The sequence below is a fragment of the Symphalangus syndactylus genome, chromosome 1 (assembly GCF_028878055.3).
Source record: "Symphalangus syndactylus isolate Jambi chromosome 1, NHGRI_mSymSyn1-v2.1_pri, whole genome shotgun sequence".
Taxonomy (NCBI): Eukaryota; Metazoa; Chordata; class Mammalia; order Primates; family Hylobatidae; genus Symphalangus; species Symphalangus syndactylus.
In genome coordinates, this window is record NC_072423.2 from 108171927 (window position 1) to 108193488 (window position 21562).

At 54.5% G+C, this 21562-nt stretch overlaps 1 protein-coding gene across 1 annotated transcript; it reads right to left on the reverse strand.

The window, feature by feature from the left end:
- Positions 1-3032: 3032 nt before the first annotated feature.
- ITIH1 (inter-alpha-trypsin inhibitor heavy chain 1) lies at positions 3033-21562 on the reverse strand. The gene is made up of 24 exons (XM_055274206.2): positions 20921-21562; positions 18880-18986; positions 17343-17514; positions 17058-17078; positions 16562-16728; positions 16022-16126; positions 15475-15637; positions 14691-14804; positions 13103-13228; positions 12901-13017; positions 12030-12198; positions 11816-11941; positions 10692-10873; positions 9939-10124; positions 8734-8873; positions 8081-8235; positions 7978-7992; positions 7568-7588; positions 7120-7200; positions 6829-6942; positions 5314-5515; positions 4244-4416; positions 3536-3647; positions 3033-3382 (listed from the first exon to the last, which is right to left on the reverse strand). Exons 3-24 carry the CDS (start codon positions 17457-17459, stop codon positions 3253-3255), a joined length of 2736 nt encoding a protein of 911 aa, XP_055130181.1. The 5' UTR covers positions 17460-17514; positions 18880-18986; positions 20921-21562; the 3' UTR covers positions 3033-3252.

Sequence of the window (21562 nt, forward strand, 5' to 3'; positions counted from 1 at the left end):
CCCTGGGACTCCCTGGTGTGGATGATGGAGATGGGATGTGGAGTTGCATTTAGAGCAAAGGGCATCTCAGCATTGTTGCCTCTTATCCCTACCACTGGGACAGCCTCTCTCTGGCCTCCTGGATTGCAGCCCCTCCCTTCTTGAGGCAGCCAGGGCATGAAACTAGACTGTCACCTGCAGGCTGGGACCTCCACAGTGGAGCCCCTTGCTCACTACTCTTCTATGGCCCCCAAAGCCCCAGGGAAAGGACACACGATGATCCCGGAAGCCCAGCTCTCTCTGTGATCTGACCCAAGCTTGTTTTTCTGAGCTTACTCTCTTGCACCAGCACACCCTCCCCTTCTGCACATGTCACATCTTTCATCGCCCTGCCAGTCCCAGTGCCTCGCCTCCAGGACCCTTCCCTGGCCATCAGAAAGTGTACAAACCTGTGTAATATTGTTCCTACTACCCAGAAGAAGAGAAGATGATATTACCCCCATATCGCAGGAGGTGTACACCCACTCTGTGATATTTTTTCTAATGTGCAGGGCGGGGGAGGATAATATTCTTCTTAATAGCGCAGGGTGTGTACAGCCCCCCTGTGATATGGTCCTGAATATTCCAAGGGGGAGAGGATGACCCTACTCCCAATATCGCAGAAAGTGTATGCCACCCCAGGGACATTGTTCCCATGATCCAGGAGAGAAGAGGATGATGTTACTTTCAATATCGCATGGGGTGGACACGCTCCCAGTGACATTGTTCCTAATTTCAGCGTGGGAGAGGATGACACTACACCCAATGCTGCTGGGGGTAGAAACACTCCCGTGATATTGTTCTTAATATCCAGGGGCAAGAGGATGCTATTACTGCGAAGAGTGCAGAGGATGTACACCTGTCTGTGATTATAGTTGGTAATTTCCAGAGGCGGAGAAGATATTACTGACAATACCGTCCACACGCTGTGGGACCACCGTGGATCGTAATATCCAGGGGGGAGAGGGGGGTGATATTACTCCGGGGGGCAATCGCCCCCCTGCGATGTGGATCGTAATATCCAGGGGGGAGACTATGGGACATCCCTGCTCCAAGCCCCAAGCCCCCTGAGGGCCTGCTTTGTCATCACCTTATGTTGAGGTCGATGTGCTCAGGTCTGCCTGCCCCCTCTGCACCCAGAGCTCCTGGAGACTGGACCATGTCATGTTTCCCTCTGTGCTTCCAGGGCCCAGCCAGGGACTTGGCTGCCCTCAGCCTTTCGGGGAGTCATTGCTCTAAAAGTCTATAGTGAGGCTGGGCTCCAGCTTCCAGGACAGCAGGAGCTTTAGAGGCAGGACCTGGTCTCAGTGGGGGCTGGGACCTCCTGAGCCACCTCAGGACCCTGCCAGCCTAGCCCCTTCAGGCCAGCTGTTTAATGCCCACCATACCCATGGCTTCTCTGAGCCAAGCTGACCCTGTGACCCTCCCACTGGGCAGCCCACTACTGAATGGAGTAGACAAGGACGGCTGGGTCCAGGACAACTAACTTATGGGGAGTTCAGCGGCCTCAGCTGAAAGCTCTGGTGCTGACTGGGAGATGTGCAGAGAGAGTTATTGGGAGCAGAGGAACCAAGAAGGCAGAAGGCAGATGCCACGGGCCAGCGGAAGCCCTGAGGAGGGTGTGGTCTAATGGCGGAAGAGGCGGCAGCCACAGAGCAATGACGGAGAGTTGCCAAATCAGCCAGGCACTATGGCTCTTGCCTGTAATCCCAGCTCTTGGGGAGGCTGAGGCTGGAGGATCACCTGGGCCCAGGAGTTCGAGGCTGCAGTGAGCGCTGTGTTCGTGCCACTGCGCTCCAGTCTGGGTGACAGGGCGAGACCCCCATCTCAAAAAAAAAAAAAAAAAGATTGAAAAGAGAGAGTTTCCAAGCCAGTGAAATGATGGCCAAGCAGCAGATGCTGCCTGTGCTTGGTGTCTGGCTGGGCGGTGCCTGTTTCCCTCAGGCCTCCTGAACCTTTACACCAACCTCACTGGCAGCAGGCACCAAGCTCGGGCCTGATGGAGGCCAAACCCAGCAGGTGCTGGCGCCTGGGTGTGGAGAGAGGACCCCTCAGAGCTGCCATGGCCTCATTTCCTGGCTCCTGGGATGTTTTCAGTCCTGTGGCTGCTGGCACTGGGTGGCTGGCGCTGTTGCCCAATGGCTCCTCCTCATGGACCTGCAGCCGCCTGCAGAGCTTCTCCTGTCCTCTCTCATCTGGACCACTGCCCCATCTCCAAGTGCCTGGAGTCTGGGGAGAGGGACAACTCGAAATAGGGATTCTGGAGCTGCTCAAGCGGCCTCAAGGGATGGCTGCGGACTTGGAGGAACCAGAGTCGTCATGCAGACTTTATAATTAGATGGAATCTAAGAGGTCTTTGGGTTCACCCCCTTTCCATTCTACAGGAGAGGGAGATGAGGCCCCCATCAGGCAGGCCTTGCCAAGGGTGACCCCGACAGCTGGCAGCTCACAGCTCTTCCTGGAGAACCCCAGGATACCTGGGAAGGTGGGCTGGCCGCCCCACAGCCTGCCGCTAGGAGCTCTGTGTTCATAGGGCCTGGGGCAGCCTTTGAGCTCAGCATTGGTGTTATTGATCCAGGCCCTCAAAACCAGTCCTTGTTCTATCTGGTGCCTTGTGAGCCTCACTTGTAGTGGAAACTGGACAGAAACTAGCAAGAAAAAGCAGAAAGCCTCTGGAAAGCAGTGGGTGGAGGCCTGTGCGCATTCACACACAGAGCTCTCTAAAGTGTGGCTCACCTCCCTGCACCCGTGATGTTGCGTTTTGAATGGGCCCCAAGGCCAAGCCAAGGGAGGGGACCCTGATGGGGTAATTCCAGGCATTCACATGAGGAGATGGTAGGGTGCCACTCCTGGCCCCCTGAAATCACAGCTTCTGGGCAGGGACCGTCTTTGCCTTTGGAAAATACCAGCCTGGCTGTCAGACGTTACAAACCCTTGGCAGGGAAATGGTGTGAGCTTTCTTCCCAGCCTCTGACCTGCTTCTCCTGTCCCTGGGTCTGCTGTAACCCCTAAGTCCATCTGAGGGGCAGCATCTTGGGCTGCCTCCCTGCCATCCTCCCTCCCCAAAATCAACCAGCTCGGGGTGGACACGGCCTCTCTTTAATGGAAGGCATGAGGTGCTTTGACACAAAGAACCAGCTTAGTCAAGGAGGTGCAGCCTCAGCAGCAGGTCAGGCTGTCGTCCTCCTCCTCTGCCTTGGCCCCAGGGAAGGACAGGCGTGCTGGCCAGAGGGCTCAGAAGATGCCAGAGACGATATAGTCAGTGTAGGCGCCATCGATGAGTCCAGCCCCATTGTTGTGAATGAACCAGCAGGACACCTCGGCCCCATGCCGCGGGTCCTTGCTGTAGTCTTTTTGCAAACCCCTGTGCAGAGACAAGTCAGCTGGGGTCACCCTTCGGACCAGTAGGGCAGCACCTCCCCAGGAAGCTCACCCCACCCATGTGACACCTGGAGGAAGGCCCGGAAGAGCTGCAAAGTGGCCGAGGGCAGACGTGCTGGGCAAGCAGCCCACCCACCTGGTGACCATGAGCCGGCGGTTCCTCACCACCATTGTGGCATCTGGCTTTGTGGGGTCGGAGCCTGGGCGGATGTCAGACACTTCAAAACTGATGGGGTGGAAAAATTGCCCTAGAAAGGCACATTGGAGACAGCGGTTACCGTCTCGGGGACTTGCTCCTGCCCTGCACTCAGCAGGTGCTCACTGTGGGGTTAGAGCATTGCTGGACTGCTTTTTTTCCAGAGCTTGACTGTTTCTGCTAACAGTCCCAGCACGAAAAGCTACCTTTGGTTCACTTGCTATGGAGAAGTAGATACATTTCTAGGTGGTTCTACCTCCTGTCTTTTAAAACGGGATCTGTCTGGGGAGAGAGGTTTGAGGGGCAGGTGCCCATAGAGAGCAGTGTCTGTAGAAAGGCCACACAGGAGCAGTGTGGTCAGTGACCCACCCTACTCACAAGGTCCCTGGGAACCCTCTGGGCCTTTCTTTTTGCGATCAGACCTCTGCCCCTCACTTGCTCCCAAGCTCACTTAAGCATTTGTTTCACTGTGTGTTTGCTCACAGCCTCACCAAGACAGCCCCTCAGACGGCTTTGCTCCTTGGAGGCCACACTGGAGGTGGGCCTGTCCTGGTGCCCAGCTATAGAGCTGACTGGTGGCCCCAGGTCCCACATGTCCTCTGGCTTCAACACCCTGCCCCACAGCCCTGCCAGCCTGGCCAGCCGTACCCAGCAGCCCATGCGTCCGGGCTGACATCCGATGACTGTCCAGCACATAGAAGCCCAGGAAGTCCTGGTGGACCGAACTCCCCTTCCACACTCGGTGCAAAACAACCTCAAAGGTGCCGCCATCGTCCACAGACACCACCAGGTTCCTCTTCTTGTTGATGGTCACCACCACCCTGCAGAGCCAGGTGGCCGAGAGGGCAGGTGCGGCTGCACTGCATCCCTCTCCATTCAGCTGCCCTTGTCATCTGGGACCCAACCCTTATGACCACGCCCCCAGCCTATGGCCTTCATCCCCAGATGGCCGGCTATTACCTGTTCCACACCCCTTCCCACATGTTGCTATGGTGCATGGGGCCCTTGCAATGTGCCAGGCCCTGTGCTAAGCCCTCTATGCAAACCGCATCATTCAATTCTTATTCCGAGCCTGTGAAGTCCAAGGCTCAGAGAGGTTAAGTAACTTGCCCAAGGTGGCACAGCTGGTAAGCAGTGTAGCCAGGACTTGGACTTCAGGCTGTCTAGTATCAGAGTCCGTGTTCTGTGACTCCCACTCATCACCTGTGACCTCCACAGCAGACTCTCCCCACCTCTTCCTATAGCTCTGCTGCCCAGCATTGCTCTGGTGCTCAGCAGAATTTGTTGAATGAATGAATGATGAATGAATTAGTAAAGGAAGGAAAAATCATGAGACAATGCAGACTAAGACATGCCAAATGAGAAGCCCAGAGAAATCTGGAGTTCAGCAGAGGAAGAGAGCAGGAGGGCTGAGGGGAAGAGGTGGCCTCTTTGCTGGGCCTGGGAGGATGAGCTGGTTTTGTTTGGTAGAGACAGGGGCGGCATTCAGAGCTAAGGTGCGGTGGGAGCACAGTTGCTACGCAGCCGGGCCCAGAGGACATATCCAGGAACCAAGGGAAATGGAGGGCTGGGTGGACCATGGAGTCTGACATGTCTGCACAGGCCACATGGGCGTCACCCACAGACATGGCTCAAGGACAAGAGCCCTGCAGACTCAGCAGAGTCCCAGTCCCAGGCCACACCTCCCCCTGCTTCTTGCCCAGGCCCTGGCAGGTTACCCGTCCTGCCGCAGCACAGCTTGGTCCCTCCAGGAAAACACAGGCCCACCAGAGCCGGGGTTCAGTGTAATGTTCTGAGGAGTCACTTCCAACTGAAAGTCCGTGGCAGGGTTTGCGATTCCCAGCCGCCCAAAGTACGTGCCATCATGCTGCCCAGGGCTCCTGGCCTTGTTGCCAATGAGTTGCCCATTCACTGAGAAGCCTGCAATGGAGGAAGAGGGCATCCGGGTTGGGAAGGGGCCTGCCTGCCTTTGCTCAGCAGGATCGTGCCTCCTTCCTAAGAGGCCCCTACGCCCTGCCTGTGCCACTCTGTCTTTGAGAGTCTCCTGCCTCGGGGTCTGCAGGTCTGGTCCCGCACACAGCACCACCTCCCCTTCCTCTCCACCCCTCCTGCCATGCCAAATATCCCATACTCAGCTCTCGGTTCTGGGCCCTAACGGAGGTCGTGCCTCCCCAAGGACAGGACCCAGCCTGCTCCTTCTCTGTGGCCCCAGCCCCTCACACAGGGACAGGCTCCCATCGTGCTGGAAATGCATTGTGGGACCTCTTCACAGAGGTCTCCGCTGACCTGGACAGCCACAAAGCCCCCTCCCCACCCTCACTCTGCCAACCCAGCACATCTCATGCTCTGAAATGATCATCTCAGAATGTGTTCACCTGTTGGTCTTCCCCTTCCCTAAACTCTATGAAAGCCAGGACTATCTTGGCTCCCACTGCATTCCCAGCCCCTCGCTGGTGCACAACAAACACTTGCAGATGAACTAACTGGACAGGGAGGGAGGGAGACAGGAGGGAGCAGGGGTGAGAGAAGGAGAGGGAGCTGTTCCCCATCATCAAGGCACTGCTGGGAGAGAGGTGCTCTGCTCAGCCATGCTTTGTGGGGAAGGTGGGGCAGGACCGTGACACATTTGCAGGACCTAGTATGAAATAAAAAGGAAGGGCCCCTTGTTTAAAAAGCATTAAGGGTTTCAAGGCAGCAACGGAAGAGCATTAAACTGGCTGGGCACAGTGGCTCACGCCTGTAATCCCAGCACTTTAGAGGCCGAGGTGGGCGGATCACCTGAGGTCAGGAGTTTGAGACAAGCCAGGCCAACATGGTGAAACCCCATCTCTACTAAAAATACAAAAATAAGCCAGTCATGCTGGCATGCCCCTGTAGTCCCAGCTACTTGGGAGGCTGAGGCAGGAGAGTCACTTGAACCCAGGAGGCAGAGGTTGCAGTGAGCCGAGATAACGCCACTGTACTCCAGCCTGGGCAACACAGCAAGACTCTGTCTCAGAAAAAAAAAAAAAAAAAAGCCCCTGTGTGCCTACCCCAGTCACATGCCGATGAAGCTGGCCCTGTGTAGGTGCAGCTAGGAGGATGGGATGGGAAGGCAGCGGGCAGAGCCCAGCCAGGTGGATGGTGCCCAGGCAGAGGGCAGTGAGGGCCTTGGTCATAGTCCTGTTTGTGGCTGAATGTTGAGGGCAGAGGAGCCCTGGCCCTGTCTGGCAGAGGCATGATGCCCACCATACCTGTGTCGGGGTCCTGTACCAGGCTCAGGATAACACCAGGCTCCTCGTTGATGTTGAAGCACAGGGTGTCCTCTTTCTGGGGCACGTGGATGATGAAGTGAGGGTCCGTGTCCACTGGGGGCACAGCATGGAATTCGTTAGATTGGACATCGGGCAGATGGGGCCGGCCAGGGGCTGGGGTTCAGCTAGGCGGGTCCCAGAGAGAGACAGAGAGAGACAGAGAGAGAGAGAGACAGCCAGGCAGGGTGGGTCCCAAACAGGGGTGTCCCTCAGACCCTTCCAAGGACTCACCGCCGGTCACTCGGTCTGGCAGCTGCTGGGTATTGGAGCTGGAATGAGTAGGAGAAGGCTGCAAGGCTGACAGCATGAACGCTGATGGGAGGGGGAGTGGCATTTAGAAGCGGGGCAGCCAGGCCTTCCCTGGAGCTGCTGATCCCTCTGATGACTCTTTCCTCACTGGTGGGGCTGGCCTGAGGCCACCAAGCAGGGATGTCCACTCAAATCACATGCCCTTGATTGGCTCTTGGGACACGGGGACAGAAGCTTGGCCTGGCAAGTTCAGCTGGCCCCCTCTCTGTCTCTTCCCCCAGGGACCTCAGGGAGGCCAGGCTGTTCAGGGGTCTGTTCTAAAGATTCCCAGTGACAAGCAGTGAAGACAGCTAGAATGGAGGAAGAAAGCCAACGGGGTGCTAATCAAGGAGGGGTAGAGATGTGAATGGCCAGGATGGCTGCCACTTACTCCTTCTGGGTCCCAGCATCTCTGTAGAAGACAAGGACATATTATAGAAGACAGTGTCACCCACGGTGCCCCACACGAAAGGCATGCAGCTCTGTCCACAACAGGCCTGGGCCCAGCCCTCCCTCTGGGGGTCTCAGCCCTCCCCTGGGGTCCTGCCTCCTCACAGACATACGCTCACACCAAGAGAGGACCAGTGGAGGCTGCTGGGGGTTCAGCCTGCATAAAAGCTCACAAAGCGCAGCAGGGAGTTCGCAGTGATGTGCAGAAAGGTGGCTCAAGGGACGGAAGAACGGGAAAGAGTGGAGTCAGGGAGGACGGGGGATGGGGAGCTGCGAGCCTGGGGCCGGAGCACCTGCCACCTGCCCAGCTACCGAAGCCCAGAGCTGAAACTAATGCAATTTAAAACTCACCCAAAGGCGGAGAATCTGGAAGGGAGGGAAAGAGAAAAGAATTAAAGCCCCAGAGGTTTTTGGCCCATGGCCTCCCCACTCTGTAGACCTCTGCAGCCTATACCCTCTGAGGGCTTGTCGATGGTGGGCTTCAGGCCGTCCTGGTCCACCATGCCCCTGATGCTCATGGAGGTCAGCGGGGTCACAAACCCATAGTCCAGCGACATCCGCAGGGCCTGGGATGAAAGGTTGGCCCTCTCCTCCCCGTCCACCTTCATCCTGCATTCAAGACAGAGGCTGGCTCCAAGCCCCGACTTGCACGGCCCTCATCCTTTCACCTATCCATTCACTCATTCATTCATTCATTCATTCGACACATAAATATTAAGCCCCCATGCTGTCCTGTGCAGTGGCTACGTCCTCAGGGGCCTCCAGGTTTAATGATCTCTTACAGAGATCACTTGGAGATTTGGTGGGGTTGAGGGGCATGCCTCAGAGATACGCAGAGACGTTAACAGCTGTGAGATCCGGGTCAAGAGGTCTAACCTCGCTGAGCCTCTGTGTGCTGAGTGTGGGTAAATAGCAGGCTGCCTTGTGCCCTGGTGGGCCTGCCCGGACTGTTGACTAACTGGTTGATATTAACTCAGTGAGCAAAGCAGAAGAGGAAAGTAAATCTGACCTACTTGCCCCAGAACCACCCTTCCTCTGCTCACCTCCAAGGGGTGGGGGGACTCTGGGGTGGGCAGTGCCCACCCGGGGCAGCTGCAGGCACCCTACCGCTTGGCCAGCAGCTCCTGGATGGTGAGGTAGGCCCAGAGGCGCTCGACGTGGTTCTCCAGCATGTGGCCACGCTCTTGGAGCAGTTTCCTCATCTCCTCCTCATCCACTAGGCAGGTTGTACTGAATTCTTGTCCCTCCTGAGAGTTGAGGTACAGAGAGGCGCGGTGCACCATGATGAGCACAGCCCCTGGCTGGTGCTCGGGGCTCTGAAGGGCCCATTTCATCTGGTATCTGCAGCTTCATCCTCAGCATCACCTGCTTCCCTGAGCCTGTTCGCCTCATCCTATTTGTTCATTCTTGCCAAGCACCCTCTGCAAGCCAGGCTTGGCCTGGACCCTAGGGATCCCATGGAATGGGAGAACCAGGCCCTGCCTTGTGGAGTTTCTCTGGGGGAGGCCAATAAGCACCTGGCTGTTTCCACTATGACCCACTCCAAATGCCCACGAAATTCTAGGTGGGCTGCACCATTCAACTTGCCACGGCACACAAATGTGCCTTCTCCATCCAGCTACATTAACCGGGGCACCACTTCCCAAGGGCATCCTATCCACCAGCTGCTGCCTACGGGTATTATATGGATTATTTCATTTACTCCACACAATGCTCTGATGCAGTATGGTACAGAAAAGGAAACTGAGGCCTAGAGAACTGGACCCCTTGCCCAAGGATGCCCAGCTGGTCAGGATGGAGCCAAGGTCCAGCTCAACTCTCCTTACTCAAAGCCTGAGTTCTGAACCTTCGACCACACTTAGGGTGTTGTCTGTGTCTTGGAGGGCAGGGTCCAGGTCTCATATGCCTGTCCCCACCACACACAGGTGCACATACACGCATGCACTGCACCATGGCACAAAGCCTGGCACACAGTAGGTGTTCAGGAAATGGTTATCAAATGAGAAGGGAGAGGTTGGTCTCTTGCTCTCTTGCACCTTGGTATGAATGATGCGAAAAATAACAATTGGTCACTGGGGACCAAGGGACTGCAACTGATCAAGGCCATATTGGCTCCATTCCAGCCAATCCAGCCCCCAGGATGCCTGTGTGGAGGGATGTTCAGGCCTGGGGTGTATGTGGCATGGTGGGGATGAGGGTACTACTCTGGGGAAAGAGAGGCCTCTGGAGGTTGTCAGGAATGGGGAACATTGTGGGTTTGGGGCCTCTAGGGTGCTGCCTGGCCTCTCCACCCTCCATGGCCCACCATTTACCCCATGGGCCTGCACATCAGCCTTGAAGCTGCTCTGTTTGTTGTCAGCAATGCGCCCGGCCACCACAATCTCTGAGCCTTCGTAGTACTGTTTATGGCGGTTCTGGGTCAGGGCCAAGACAGCATCCTGGGGGTACTGCAAATCCACATCCACCAGCAGGGGTTTGGCTACCTGGCTGTAGAAACCCTGCAGGGATAGAGGATGCAGCCTTAGAGCTGAGCACCCTGGGCCCCTGATGGGAAGCCTGCCCACAAAGTGGAGTGTTGGGAATTCCCAAGTTAGAGAAGGAATCTGAGAGTCCGAGAGGTCAAGTAGCTGGCTCAAGGTCATGATGCTGATTTTTTTTTTTTTTTTTTGAGACAGAGTCTCTCTGTGTTGCCCAGGCTGGAGTGCAGTGGCACAATCTCAGCTCATTGCAACCTCCACCTCCTGGGCTCAAGCGATTCTCCTGCCTCAGCCTCCCAGGTAGCTGAGATTACAGGCACCCACCACCACATCCGGCTAATTTTTGTATCTTTAGTAGAGACAGGGTTTCACTATGTTGGCCAAGCTGGTCTCGAACTCCCGATCCACTCACCTTGGCCTCCCAAAGTGCTGGGATTACAGGCTTGAGCCACCATGTCTGGCCCATGCAGCTGATTTGAACTCTATGCCAGAGCTTTATCTGCTCCTCTAGGCTGATGGGCAAACGGCCACCAAGGCTGGGCTCCCTATGGCATGCCATTGGAGGTACAGGGGGTTGTGAGGGGAGACCTGCAGCTGCTGGGTGGCGTCACGGTCCTCGTAGATTCTCTGGGCCCGTCCGTTGTTCTCCATGGACATGACCTCCAGAAAGTTAAAGTCCACATTGTGGCCGAAACCCAGGTTGTAGAGCGGGAACCTGCCCCGGATGGCGCTGCGGACGTTCTTGAGGATTTGGGAACGGTCCGTCACCCCTGCAGCCACACACCTGGGTAGTGACGGGATGCTGGCCCACAGGCATGTGGGGCACGAGGGGGCTCTGGGGAACACTCCCTGGGGCTCAAGCCTTCCATCTCAGAGCATCTCCAGGCTCCTGGGCGTCCTGAGGCATCGCCTCCTCCTGGCGCTCCTGGGAGACTGCAGCAGCTACCAACGGCTCCTCACAGACCCCGCCCATCTAGGTGGGTCTATCACCAGCAGGTCCGATTCTGCTCGAAACCCTGCCATGGCTCCTTTGCCATGGACTGCGAGACCTTGCTGACCTTCCCACCCTTGTTTCACCCCATTCTGCACATGCCCACGGTTCCCGGGCAGGCCCTGCCAGTGCACACACCCTTTTTATGACTTAAGCTGCCTCTTCTGCCTGGGATCCCTTCCTACCACTCTCTCCTCTTTCTAGACTGAGCTCAGGAGTCACCTCCTCCAGGAGGCCTTCCCGGACATCATCCTGGGTGAGGTGTCCTTTGTCTATGGTTCCACAGCCCCAAGCACCTTGTTCTTTCAGGGCCCTCAGTATCTACTCCTGGATCTGCTTCCCACAGTAGGTCCTGGGCTCTTTGAGGGCAGAGATACGTCTTGTTCCCTTTGTATTTCATTCCCTAGCCCCTTCCTTAGCATACAGTAAGTGATAAATAAATAGTTCATTAAACTGTAAACAGAAGCATGGAATCCTGCCCATCTTCCAGGGACTCGTACAGACCTGTGTCATTTAGAAACGTCTCCAATTTCTCCACTCACAGGACAGAGGTACACCATGGAGCTCCCGCAGACTTTGTGGTCTGAATTGTGTTTTTAGACCAGTTCTTGACTTTGCCCTGAGCTTTTCTGCCCCCAATGGTTGGGTTTCCAACTTCAGCTTGCACGTCTCAGGTGACAAGGAGATCACCACCTCCCAAGGCAGCCTCCAAAGTGCTTACCCTCTGTGGGATCGCCATCTGTCAACATGATGAGAATTGCGGCATGGTTGCTGAGTTCTGGGAGGCTTTCCTGAACTTGGTTCAAGATCTCAATTCCCCGGAGCAAACCTCCATTCAGGTTTGTGGCTGCAAAGAAGAGAAAGCAGACCAGTGTATGCCCTCATTCTGAGGGGACGGAGGTGACATCAAGGTGGCCTGAGACCGCCACACTTACCCTCATCCAGGGAAAAGCCCCGCACAAAGTCTTGAGCCGCTTGTAGGTTGGCCTCAGATGCTTGCACCAGCGAGCCCTTCCACGATTGTACTCGAGTCCCGAAAAGAACCAGGTCAAAGTAGTCCCCTGGGAGCATGTCCCCCAGAATTTTAAGGAGTGCCTCCTTGGTCTGCATGGACAGAACAGTCAGTAGACAGACAGGGCCCCAGGGTGGCCCCAGGACAGCACCTTCCAACTCCAGATACCCGTTTCAGAGATCCACAGGGTGGACAAGCAGGAGGAGATAGGACAACCAGGTGGCCCCGAGACAGGAGCATCCTGCCGGGCCTTGGGGTGGATGAGTGGGGGTGGAGAAGGCAAAGGAACCCACCATGGGAAAAGACATAATCACGAGTTCGGGAGGGGCAGGATTAAGAGAAAGGACCCCAGGAGCTGTGCTTCTAGAATACTCCTTGTCCAGCCATGTCTACACTGCACCATGGACAGGGCACTCCAAACCCTATGGGCGGAGAGCTAGTCCCTGCTATAAGGTGCCTCCCCACGGACCACCGTAATTACCCCCGGCACTTGTAGTGCACCGGTTTCCTCTTCTAAGCACTTCCCCCAGGGGGTAACTCCATTACCCTGTGGACACCATTGTCATTCCCATTTTTTGCCATTGAGGAGAGGTGAATGCACTTCCTCACGACTGCACAGTGAGGAAGTGATGCTGATTCCAGAGATGCTAACCACTGGGATTTCCTGTTAAATCACCCTGCCTCTGACCAGGAGGATAAATCCCAAACCAGACTCTGGCAGCAAAACTGGCATGTGGTGAGTGATGGGGCTGTGGAAGCTTCTGCTGGGTGAGCTGTTTTAAGCTGCGGCCCACCTGCTTCACTTTCTGGCCTCTCATGGAGCCACTGATGTCAATCACAAAAACCACGTTCTTGTTCATGTTTGTCAGGTTTTGGGGGGCGAAGAAGTGGGCAAAGTGGTTATTGGCTACCTGAAATAGAGGAGAACGAGTGAGGCCACTCTCACAGCACCCCTTGCCCATCCTCTGGGTGCTGAGCCAGAAGCTCAGGGCTCACCAGGAGGTCGCAGATCTTGTCTCGACTGACATCGTAGGTCACCTTGAAATGCCCGTTCAGTAAGGATGTAGAGCATGTGGGGCAGGACTGCTGCTGGCTCACAGTGGGACGGAATAGCACGTGACCCTGGAACCGTCGAGAGTGTGAGCTATTACTGGTTTGTGTAACCACAAACAGGATGTTTGCAAAGACAACATAAGAAGGCATGCATGTGTGTGTGTGTGTGTGTGTGTGTGTTTGCACGGACAGAGAAACGAGTTCAGTGGGCCACTCACTCACCTAGCTGCTGAGAGCACACACCTGTAGGTGGTGGGAGAGATGACCCAGTCCCTTGCTTATATGCTTCTGAATCATTGAGATTTTCTACAATGAACATCATCACTTTGGGTATATAAATAATAACAAAATAATAGCAATGTGATACATCTGTCAACTCAAACTGTTGAGTGAAAAAGCAGCACTACAATACTGTGGTGGGAAATAAAAGCTGCCCAGGTTGACAAAGAACAGAGACTGGAAGGAAGGGTCCAGAATGGAAGCTGAGGTCTGGCTGGAGTTGGTGATGTGCTTGGGGAAGCTAGTGACGGTTTTTATTCAATACTTTCTATATTCCTGGACTTCATACATTTTTCTATAAAGAAATTTTTGTTTGTTATAAAAGTAAGATAAGCTCATCAAAAAGAAGCAGAAGCAAAAGGAAGAAGCAGCAGCAGAAAAGAAGAAGAGGAGGAGGAAGAAGAAGAAGGAGGAGGAGGAGGAGAAGGAGAAGGAGAAAAGAAGAGGAGGAGAAGGAGGAGGAGGAAGAGGAGAGAAGGGATGGAAGATAAAATAGAACCTTGAAAAATTCTTGGGAAGACAAGGACCCATCCCTTTGTTCCCCCACAGAAAGCAAGCATGTTTGCTAACACTGTTGAGGTGTCATATTTAGTTTAAAAAGAAACCCCTCCAAACTGTAAGAAGTACTTCTTTTAAATGAATTGTGGTGCAGGCTCTACATAAGTGGGAACTAAAGGATTTGCTCTCGGCTCGGGTTGGGGACAAGTCAGGAAGCAGGGCATTGCCCATCCATACACCACTCTCCTCCAGGAACCTGGGGTGGGGGTGAGCCAGGGGCTTCTGGGATTCCTGCAAACGGTGGCAAGCAACAAGTCGCTGGGTAGGCCAAAGGTCTTTCCAAACTTATGTTTCCAAGAAACCTGAAGCTTGGAGTCCTAACCACACCAGCATATGAGGTTTACTTATGTGCTGGATATTTCCCTGAATGCTCTCCCATGGGCATGAGGCAGGCAATGAGGGCACTGAGGCTCAAGCAAGCCAGCAACTCACCCTGGACCATGCAGCCCATGTGTGGTGGAGCTGGAGCTGGCTCCTTCCCCACCTCAGCATGCAGGCTTTTGCTAAATTGCTCTGACAACCAGGATTGCTGAGTTCTCCTAGGCACCAATCACATGACACCAGCTTCTCTCATCCTAAGGGCAGACCACGGCCCCTGCCTGGTTTCTGGGCTAAGGCTGGACATTCCATAAGGGGTGGGCAGGCTGAGAAGTCCCCAAAGGGCCCACCACCACCCCCTTGCTATCCTATGTACCTTTTTTCCTGAGAAGGACTTCTTGATAGTTTGGGCTGCCAGTTCCTCGGGCAGGAAAGAGGCCTGGGCATCCAGCTTGCTGATCCCCTGGGGCTCGAAGATGTCCACATCGATCTGCATCATTGAAGCAAATTATTTTTTTAAAAAAAAGATGGGATCTTGCTTTGTTGCCCAGGCTGGCCTCAAACTCCTGGGCTCAAGCCATCTTCCTGCCTCAGCCTCCCACGTAACTGGGATTATGGGCTCACACCACACTGAAGCAAATTCTCTACCAGGGCTCCCACTCACAGAGTCTCAACCAAGAGCCAGCATGTGTCCTGGCCACCTACTGTGTGCAGCACCCACCCAGCCCTGATCACAGGGCCTGGTGCTCAGTAGGCACTCCAGAAATACTGACCAAATGAAGGTGTACATGCCTGCATCCCTCAACTCAGCCACCACTTAGGTGCCAGCAATAATTCCAGGCCCTCAGGCTGCGCGGGACTTTCTAGTTTACAAAATTACCTGGACATTCAGTACTTCTCGTGATCCCTGTGGCAGTCCTGGGACCAATAGAAATCCCCCATTTAGCAGATGAGCAAACTGAAGCTCAGAGATAAAGAGGAAGTTAGAGAGTTCAGGGAGTTCCCTGCCCAAGAAGAGCACATCAGAGCTCACCCTGAGGAGTTAGTCCCCATCTCTGTGTTCTCAGGCCTGGATGACACATGGTGGATGCTCAACCAGTGTTGGGAGCCATGGTGACGGAGAGAGGGGCAGGAGCCCTGCCCTGGGACCTGTGATCTACCTCAAAATGATGCACCAGCTGCTTGGGCTTGACTTTGATGACAATTTCATACTGCATATGGTTTCTCTTCAGCACTTCCTCATAAGTCAGCTGAAACGTGACCTTGCTCTGGGGATTGACGGTGAGGTGGATGGTGAATTGCTCCATAGTTCTTCCCGAGGCCCTGGATGTGCCACAGAAGCAACAGCAGACAGACAGAGGGTAAATGACATGTGGGTCCTTGTCACCTAACATGTGGCCCTCAGAATTTATTTCTCTTAGATGAGTGTTGCTCCCAGGTTTCCTTGGACCTCACAAATGTGTCAGCTGGCTGGTCAGGGTCAGGGCCCAAGATGGGGGGGGCCACTTCTCCCAGTGGCAGATCTGGGAAAAGGGCAACTGCACAGCAGCCTGTTCAGTGCACTGTGCTGGCATCTGGGTTTGGGCAGTTTGCTTACCCTTCCATCATCCTGGGCTGTTCTCCACTAAAGCCACCTTGCAGCCATCAGATGTGTCCTGGCTGGGGAGGGCCACCCTAGAGATGAGACCAGCAGGGCCCAGAACTCACCTGACAAGGCCGGCATTCTCTCCTGAGATAGCCGCTTTCCGGTACTGCTTCCATGCAGTCACCTTGTCCTTTATGTCTCCGATAAATGCGTTTCCATCTGCCGTACTGCAGGGAGGGAAGGACACCCTCAGGAAAGATGAGCCTCCTGACCACACAGGTCCTGAGAGGGCCTGTCCATGTGAGCCCTTGGATAAGGACGTCTCCTGACCAGCCTTCCACTGCCCATGGTGGAACTCAGGGGTCCATGGGCAATGAGGTGAGCAGCCCAGGTCAGAGGCCAGCAAGAAGCCTCAGACTCTGGCCTTGGCTCCTTGGGTTCTAGCCTGAAACATGCTGTCACGGGCCCCAGTTTGCCTCCAAGATAGGAGCCAAGCACAGACCTAAAGGGCTTCTTCCTCCCTTCAAAGCCAGGGCTGGTCTGTGGCCCTTCTAGAATGAGGAGATGCTCTGCGCTATCTGGCCACTCCGATCCTTGTTCTTAAGCTGGGACTAGTAAGAGGCACCCCTGGGAGAGGGCATGGGAGTTGGGCAGGCACGCACATGGCAAAGTCACTGATGAATGCTGTCTTGGGGATTTCCACGTCGAAGGCCACTTCCCTGGCTTCACTGGCGGTGTTGACCACTTGGCTGGTGACAACATAGTGGGCGAAGCGAGAGGTGACTTTGCAGTTGACTTTCAAACTCCGGATGAACACACCATCGACAGCCTAAAGTGAGACATGAAGGAGCTGTGGCCTGAGACAGGGCCTCTGTCAGCGAGGGACTTCCTGTGGTACGGGGGCTTGGCACTCAGCTCCAGTGCATGGTGCCCAGATGCCGGAAGAACAGACTAGACCTCCCAGGAAGACCCCTGCTCTCTGGCTGAGACTGTGCCGTGGGGCATGAGGTGAGATGGGAACAAGTCCCCATTTCTAGGACCCTGGAGAGTACCCCCTGCCTACGGCCCTGATAGAGGGGTCCACCCCTGACGGGTTGGGGAAAGCAAGCCTGTAAAAAGGGCTCTGTCACAGACCCCTTTGCCAGGACTCTTACTCACGGTGTCCACAGCCTGTCGCTTCTGCAAAACAAAATCAGGGTTAAGTGTGAGAGGAAAACTCAGGGGACCACCGGCCTGTCAGTTCAGGGGTAGGAGTGGAACACAGCCTGTGTCCTCTGCCCCTTCGCTTCACCTCCTTGGTGATGCTGGGAGGTCACCTCTCCACTCAGAAGTGGTGGAGGTGGTGGGGGTGACCCTGGCCCCTGGAGTGGGGGTCTTGTGTCCCGCCCGGGGCCTCATCCAGGTTCAGCTGCCTATTTCTGCCCTGTGGGCTTAGCCACATACCTCGCTGCTCTTGGACCTGCCTGTAGCCGAGCCCAGGGCAGGCATGGCCTGCAGGACGAGGAGAGATACCAGGTAGATGCACAACAGCAGCCCCCGAGGCCCCATGGCACCGTCCATGCTCTAAGACTCCCGCTGCCCTGTCACCTCAGTCAGACCAGTAATCAATACAGTGCTGGATAAACATGGATTAAACATTAGACAAGGTGCAGGCAAATATTAATGACAAAAACCGCAATGACTTTTGCATCAACCTAACACATTTTGAGGAATCAAAATTTGGCAGTGGAAGCTTTTTGCCTGCGGGGGGTGGGTTCCCAGCTCTGGGTGGTGTAAACTACTGATGGGGCTCCAGACCGTGTCCCTCTGTGTAGAACTGCGCTTAGCCTATGTGAACTGTGAGGACCCCCGGATGGCTCATCTCATCCTCAGGCTGGCACAGGGCAGCACCAGTGACACGGTGACATGTGGCAAGAAACAACAGTTAAAAATGGGTTTCTAAACTTCATTAGACTTTACTTTTTTTTTTTTTGAGATGGAGTTTTGGTCTTGAGTGCTAGAGTGCAATGGCAAGATCTTGGCTCACTGCAACCTCCGCCTCCTGGGTTCAAGAGATTCTCCTGCCTCAGCCTCCCGAGTAGCTGGGATTACAGGTGCACACCACCATGCCCAGCTAATTTTTGTATTTTTAGTAAAGACAGGGTTTCGCCACATTGGCCATGCTGGTCTCGAACTCCTGACCTCAGGTGATCTGCCCGCCTCAGCCTCCCAAGGTGCTGGGATTACAGGAGTGAGCCACCGGGTCCGGCCAGGCTTTACTTTCAAAATTCTCTCTTTTTTTTTTTTTAAGACAGGGTCTCCCTCTGTCGCACAGGCTGGAGTACAGTGGTGCGATCTCAGCTCACTGCAGCCTCGACCTCCTGGACTCAACTGATCTTCCCACCTCAGCCTTCTGAGTAACTGGAACCACAGGAATGTGGCACCACACCCAGCTGATTATTTTTATTTTTTTGTTGAAACAGGGTTTCAGTCGGGCGAGGTGGCTCATGCCTGTAATCTCAGCACTTTGGGAGGCTGAGGGAGGCAGCTCACTTGAGGCCAGAAGTTCCAGCCCAGCCCGGGCAACATGGTGAAACCCCATCTCTACCAAAAGTACAAAAATTAGCCAGGCATGGTGGCATGCGACTGTGGTTCCAGCTACTCAGGAGGCTGAGGCAGGAGAATAGCTTGAGCCTGGGAAGTGGTGGTTGCAGTGAGGCGAGATTGTGCCTCTGCAGTCTAGCCTGGGTGACAGAGCGAGACTGTCTCCAAAAAGAAAGAAAGAAAAGAAAAGAAAAAGAGAGAGTGAGAGAAAGAAAGAAAGAAAGGAGGGAGGGAGGGAGGGAAGGAGGGAAAGAGGGTCTCACTTTGTTGCCCAGACTGTTTCAAAATTCTTTCAGCATCAACACACTTTTCAGTCATGCTTTGGCCAGGGAGGTAGACATGGTGGCTTAGAAACTGTGTGACATCCAGCCATGCTGGTGATTCTCACAGTGCTAACCTGGTATTAGCTCTGTCAGAGACAGTCTGGACGGTCGGGGTGAGGCATGATGGGAGATCCACGCTTTAGGCCAGTTGCTTCACCTCTCTGGAGGTTCTTACCCGGATCTAGAAAGAACAGAAGTGAGCTTCCTCATTCCTGCACCTGGGCAGGGAGGCCTGGCAGATAAAGGGGAGCTGAAGATGAATGACATGTTTTCATAATCGAGGACTCATTTGTGTCATGCATTCCTCTAAACCCTTTATTGTCTAATTTTATCTCGAAACAGTCCTGGGACACTGGCCCCATACCAAGCGACAGAACAGGGATTCAAACCAGGTCTCTCAGGCTCTGAAGCCCAAGCCCATCATGTAATGACAGAGAAGCAGACTTGAAGATCCTAGAGACAGGAGTTCCCAGAGACCCATCTTGCACCTGCAGTTTCTTATTTTTTTATGGTCAAACTCACCCTGTTCCCCAAAAACCACAGCATACTGGGCAGACAGGGCCCCTGGCCAGTCCAGTCTGTGACCTGGGCTGGGATATGCTGGCTGCTGTGACCCTGATAAGAGGAGGGGGCCCAGAGCCCTCACTGATCTCTGTTTGCTTGTCCTGGACTTTATCTCACAGAGCAGCTTCTGGGAAGAGTTTATTGTCCTTAGGCCAGGGTCACCTTCTGGCCTGTCTTCTGGCCTTTGTGGAAGAGAAGCTGGATCTACATGACACTGTACATTTGAAGTTCTGCTTATTTCCTGCACCAGTATCGACCGAGCCCTGCAGTGTGTTGGGCACAATGCCAGGCACTGGGACGCCGCCATACAGAAACTTGGGTGCCCTGCTGTGTTCAGTGAGCTGATGTCAGGGGAAAAGGGAATCAGACAAGTCAAAGGGAGCCCACTGAAGCCCAAGGAATGATGAGAAGCTGAAGAGATAGAAATTTGGAGAGGCAGAGGCTCATCTCCCACAGGGATTAGGAGAAGGTTCCTGGATAAGGTGCCGGGAAAAAAGAGCAGTGCTTGGGAAGGGGAAGGTGGGAAGGGAGGGAGAGAAAAGCAGATGGGCAGGTGGGATGTATGCTGTGGGAAGGTGGAGGTGTCTGGGATGGGAGCAGGAGCTGATGAAGAGGGTGGGAAAGGTGGCTGGGAAGGGGGTTGGGACCAGCTGGCGCAGGGGTCTGAAAGTGATTAGCCTTTTGGGTGGGAGATACTTAAGATATTTTGAGCAAGGGTGTGATGAGTTCAAGACTGGGCTGTTGAGAGATGGCTAGCACCAAGCCTCGTCCATGTAAAGTGCTAGAAGCATGTTTGCACAGGGGGAGGGTGGACAGGAGATGGGGAGAGCTAACTATGACCCGTGCCTGTCATACTTCTTAGCATCGTGTCCAAATTCATTTACTGCTCACAACTCCCCCCAAGAGACAGATATTATTGTTAATATTATCCTCATGGTACAGAGGAAAAGAAGTTGGCCCACCACATGCATGTGAGAGGTGGGGGCCAGGGTGGACAGAAAGCAGCTATGGTTGCTGAGGATTGAGAATGGGGAGGGTAGCTGTGCTGCTGGTGCCAGCGGGACAGCACATGGGCCCAGACCTGCTCTGAGCTCCACCCACACACAGCCAACTGTCTGCTTGATGTACCCACAGCCCCTCCATCTGGTATGTCCAAACTGAACTCCTGACCTTTGTCTCCTCCTCACCATACCCCGCTACTAAGCCAGGTCTTCCCCCTGTTGTCCACTCCAGTCAAGGCCACCGCCATCCAGTTGGCCATCCAAGCCAGAAGGCTGGGTGGCATCCTGGGTGCCTCAGTCTCCTTGACCACCTACCCCACCTCCCACCCTCTGAATATCCCTCTAATTTATTAACTTCTCTCCCCATCCCCAGTCACCACCTAGTTCAAGCCACCCTCATCCCTCATTAAGACGGCTCATCTCCTTCTTCTGCTCTGCTCCAGGCAGCAGCCAGAGTCACCATTTAGAAAGGTCAGTCTGCTGCAGGCCTTTCCCTGTCTCACACACCCTATCCTGAGTGGTACGGCCCCTGCTGACCCCTCTATGTCACCTAGCCCATGGCCCTTCTGAGTCTCTCAGCTTCAACTGCAGAGACTTCTTTTAGATCCAGGTAGGCAGGTGCTTCTCCACTCATTCATTCAGCAACCGGCAATTCCTTCCTTTACACCTGCTGGGTTTAGGGTGTTGAAGCAGACAGGCCTGGCCCAGTCCTCAGGGAGTTCACGCTGAGGTGTGGAGGTAAAGTCACAAAATGAGTCCATTGGGTCTTAGCACATGTTGCTCCTCTGCCTGAAAAAGTTTTTGTTTAAACTTCCACTCATGCAGTGCTTGCTTGGGGCAACCTTTCCTGGATGGCCAGGCTGGGCCTGGCGGCTTTTCTGAACAGTACTGATCTCAGTTGGCAAGCGTAGCTTGTTAGTATGCATGGCCGTCTCCCCCTTCGACTGTAAGCCCCACAGGGGCAGGCCCTTGTCTGTCTTGCTTATAGTTGTCCTCCAGGGGCCAGGCTAGAAGACCCTTGCTAAATGTCTGTAGAATGAATGATACGTTTCTTTTTATTTTTATTATTATTTTTTTTTTAGAAGGAGTATCGCTCTGTCGCCCAGGCTGGTGTGCAGTGACACGATCTCGGCTCAATGCAATCTCCGCCTCCTGTGTTCACGTGATTCTCATGCCTCGGCCTCCTGAGTAG

What these genes read in the sequence shown, in the direction of transcription:
- ITIH1 (XM_055274206.2), bottom strand. Translation starts at nt 17,459, where the DNA reads ATGGACGGTGCCATGGGGCCTCGGGGGCTGCTGTTGTGCATCTACCTG. An exon ending in AGATGGCGATCCCACAGAGG is followed by an intron (nt 10,874 to 11,815) that starts GTAAGCACTTTG and finishes GTGTGGCTGCAG; the next exon opens with GGGTGACGGACCGTTCCCAA. An exon ending in CCGGACGCATGGGCTGCTGG is followed by an intron (nt 3,648 to 4,243) that starts GTACGGCTGGCC and finishes GTGCCTTTCTAG; the next exon opens with GGCAATTTTTCCACCCCATC.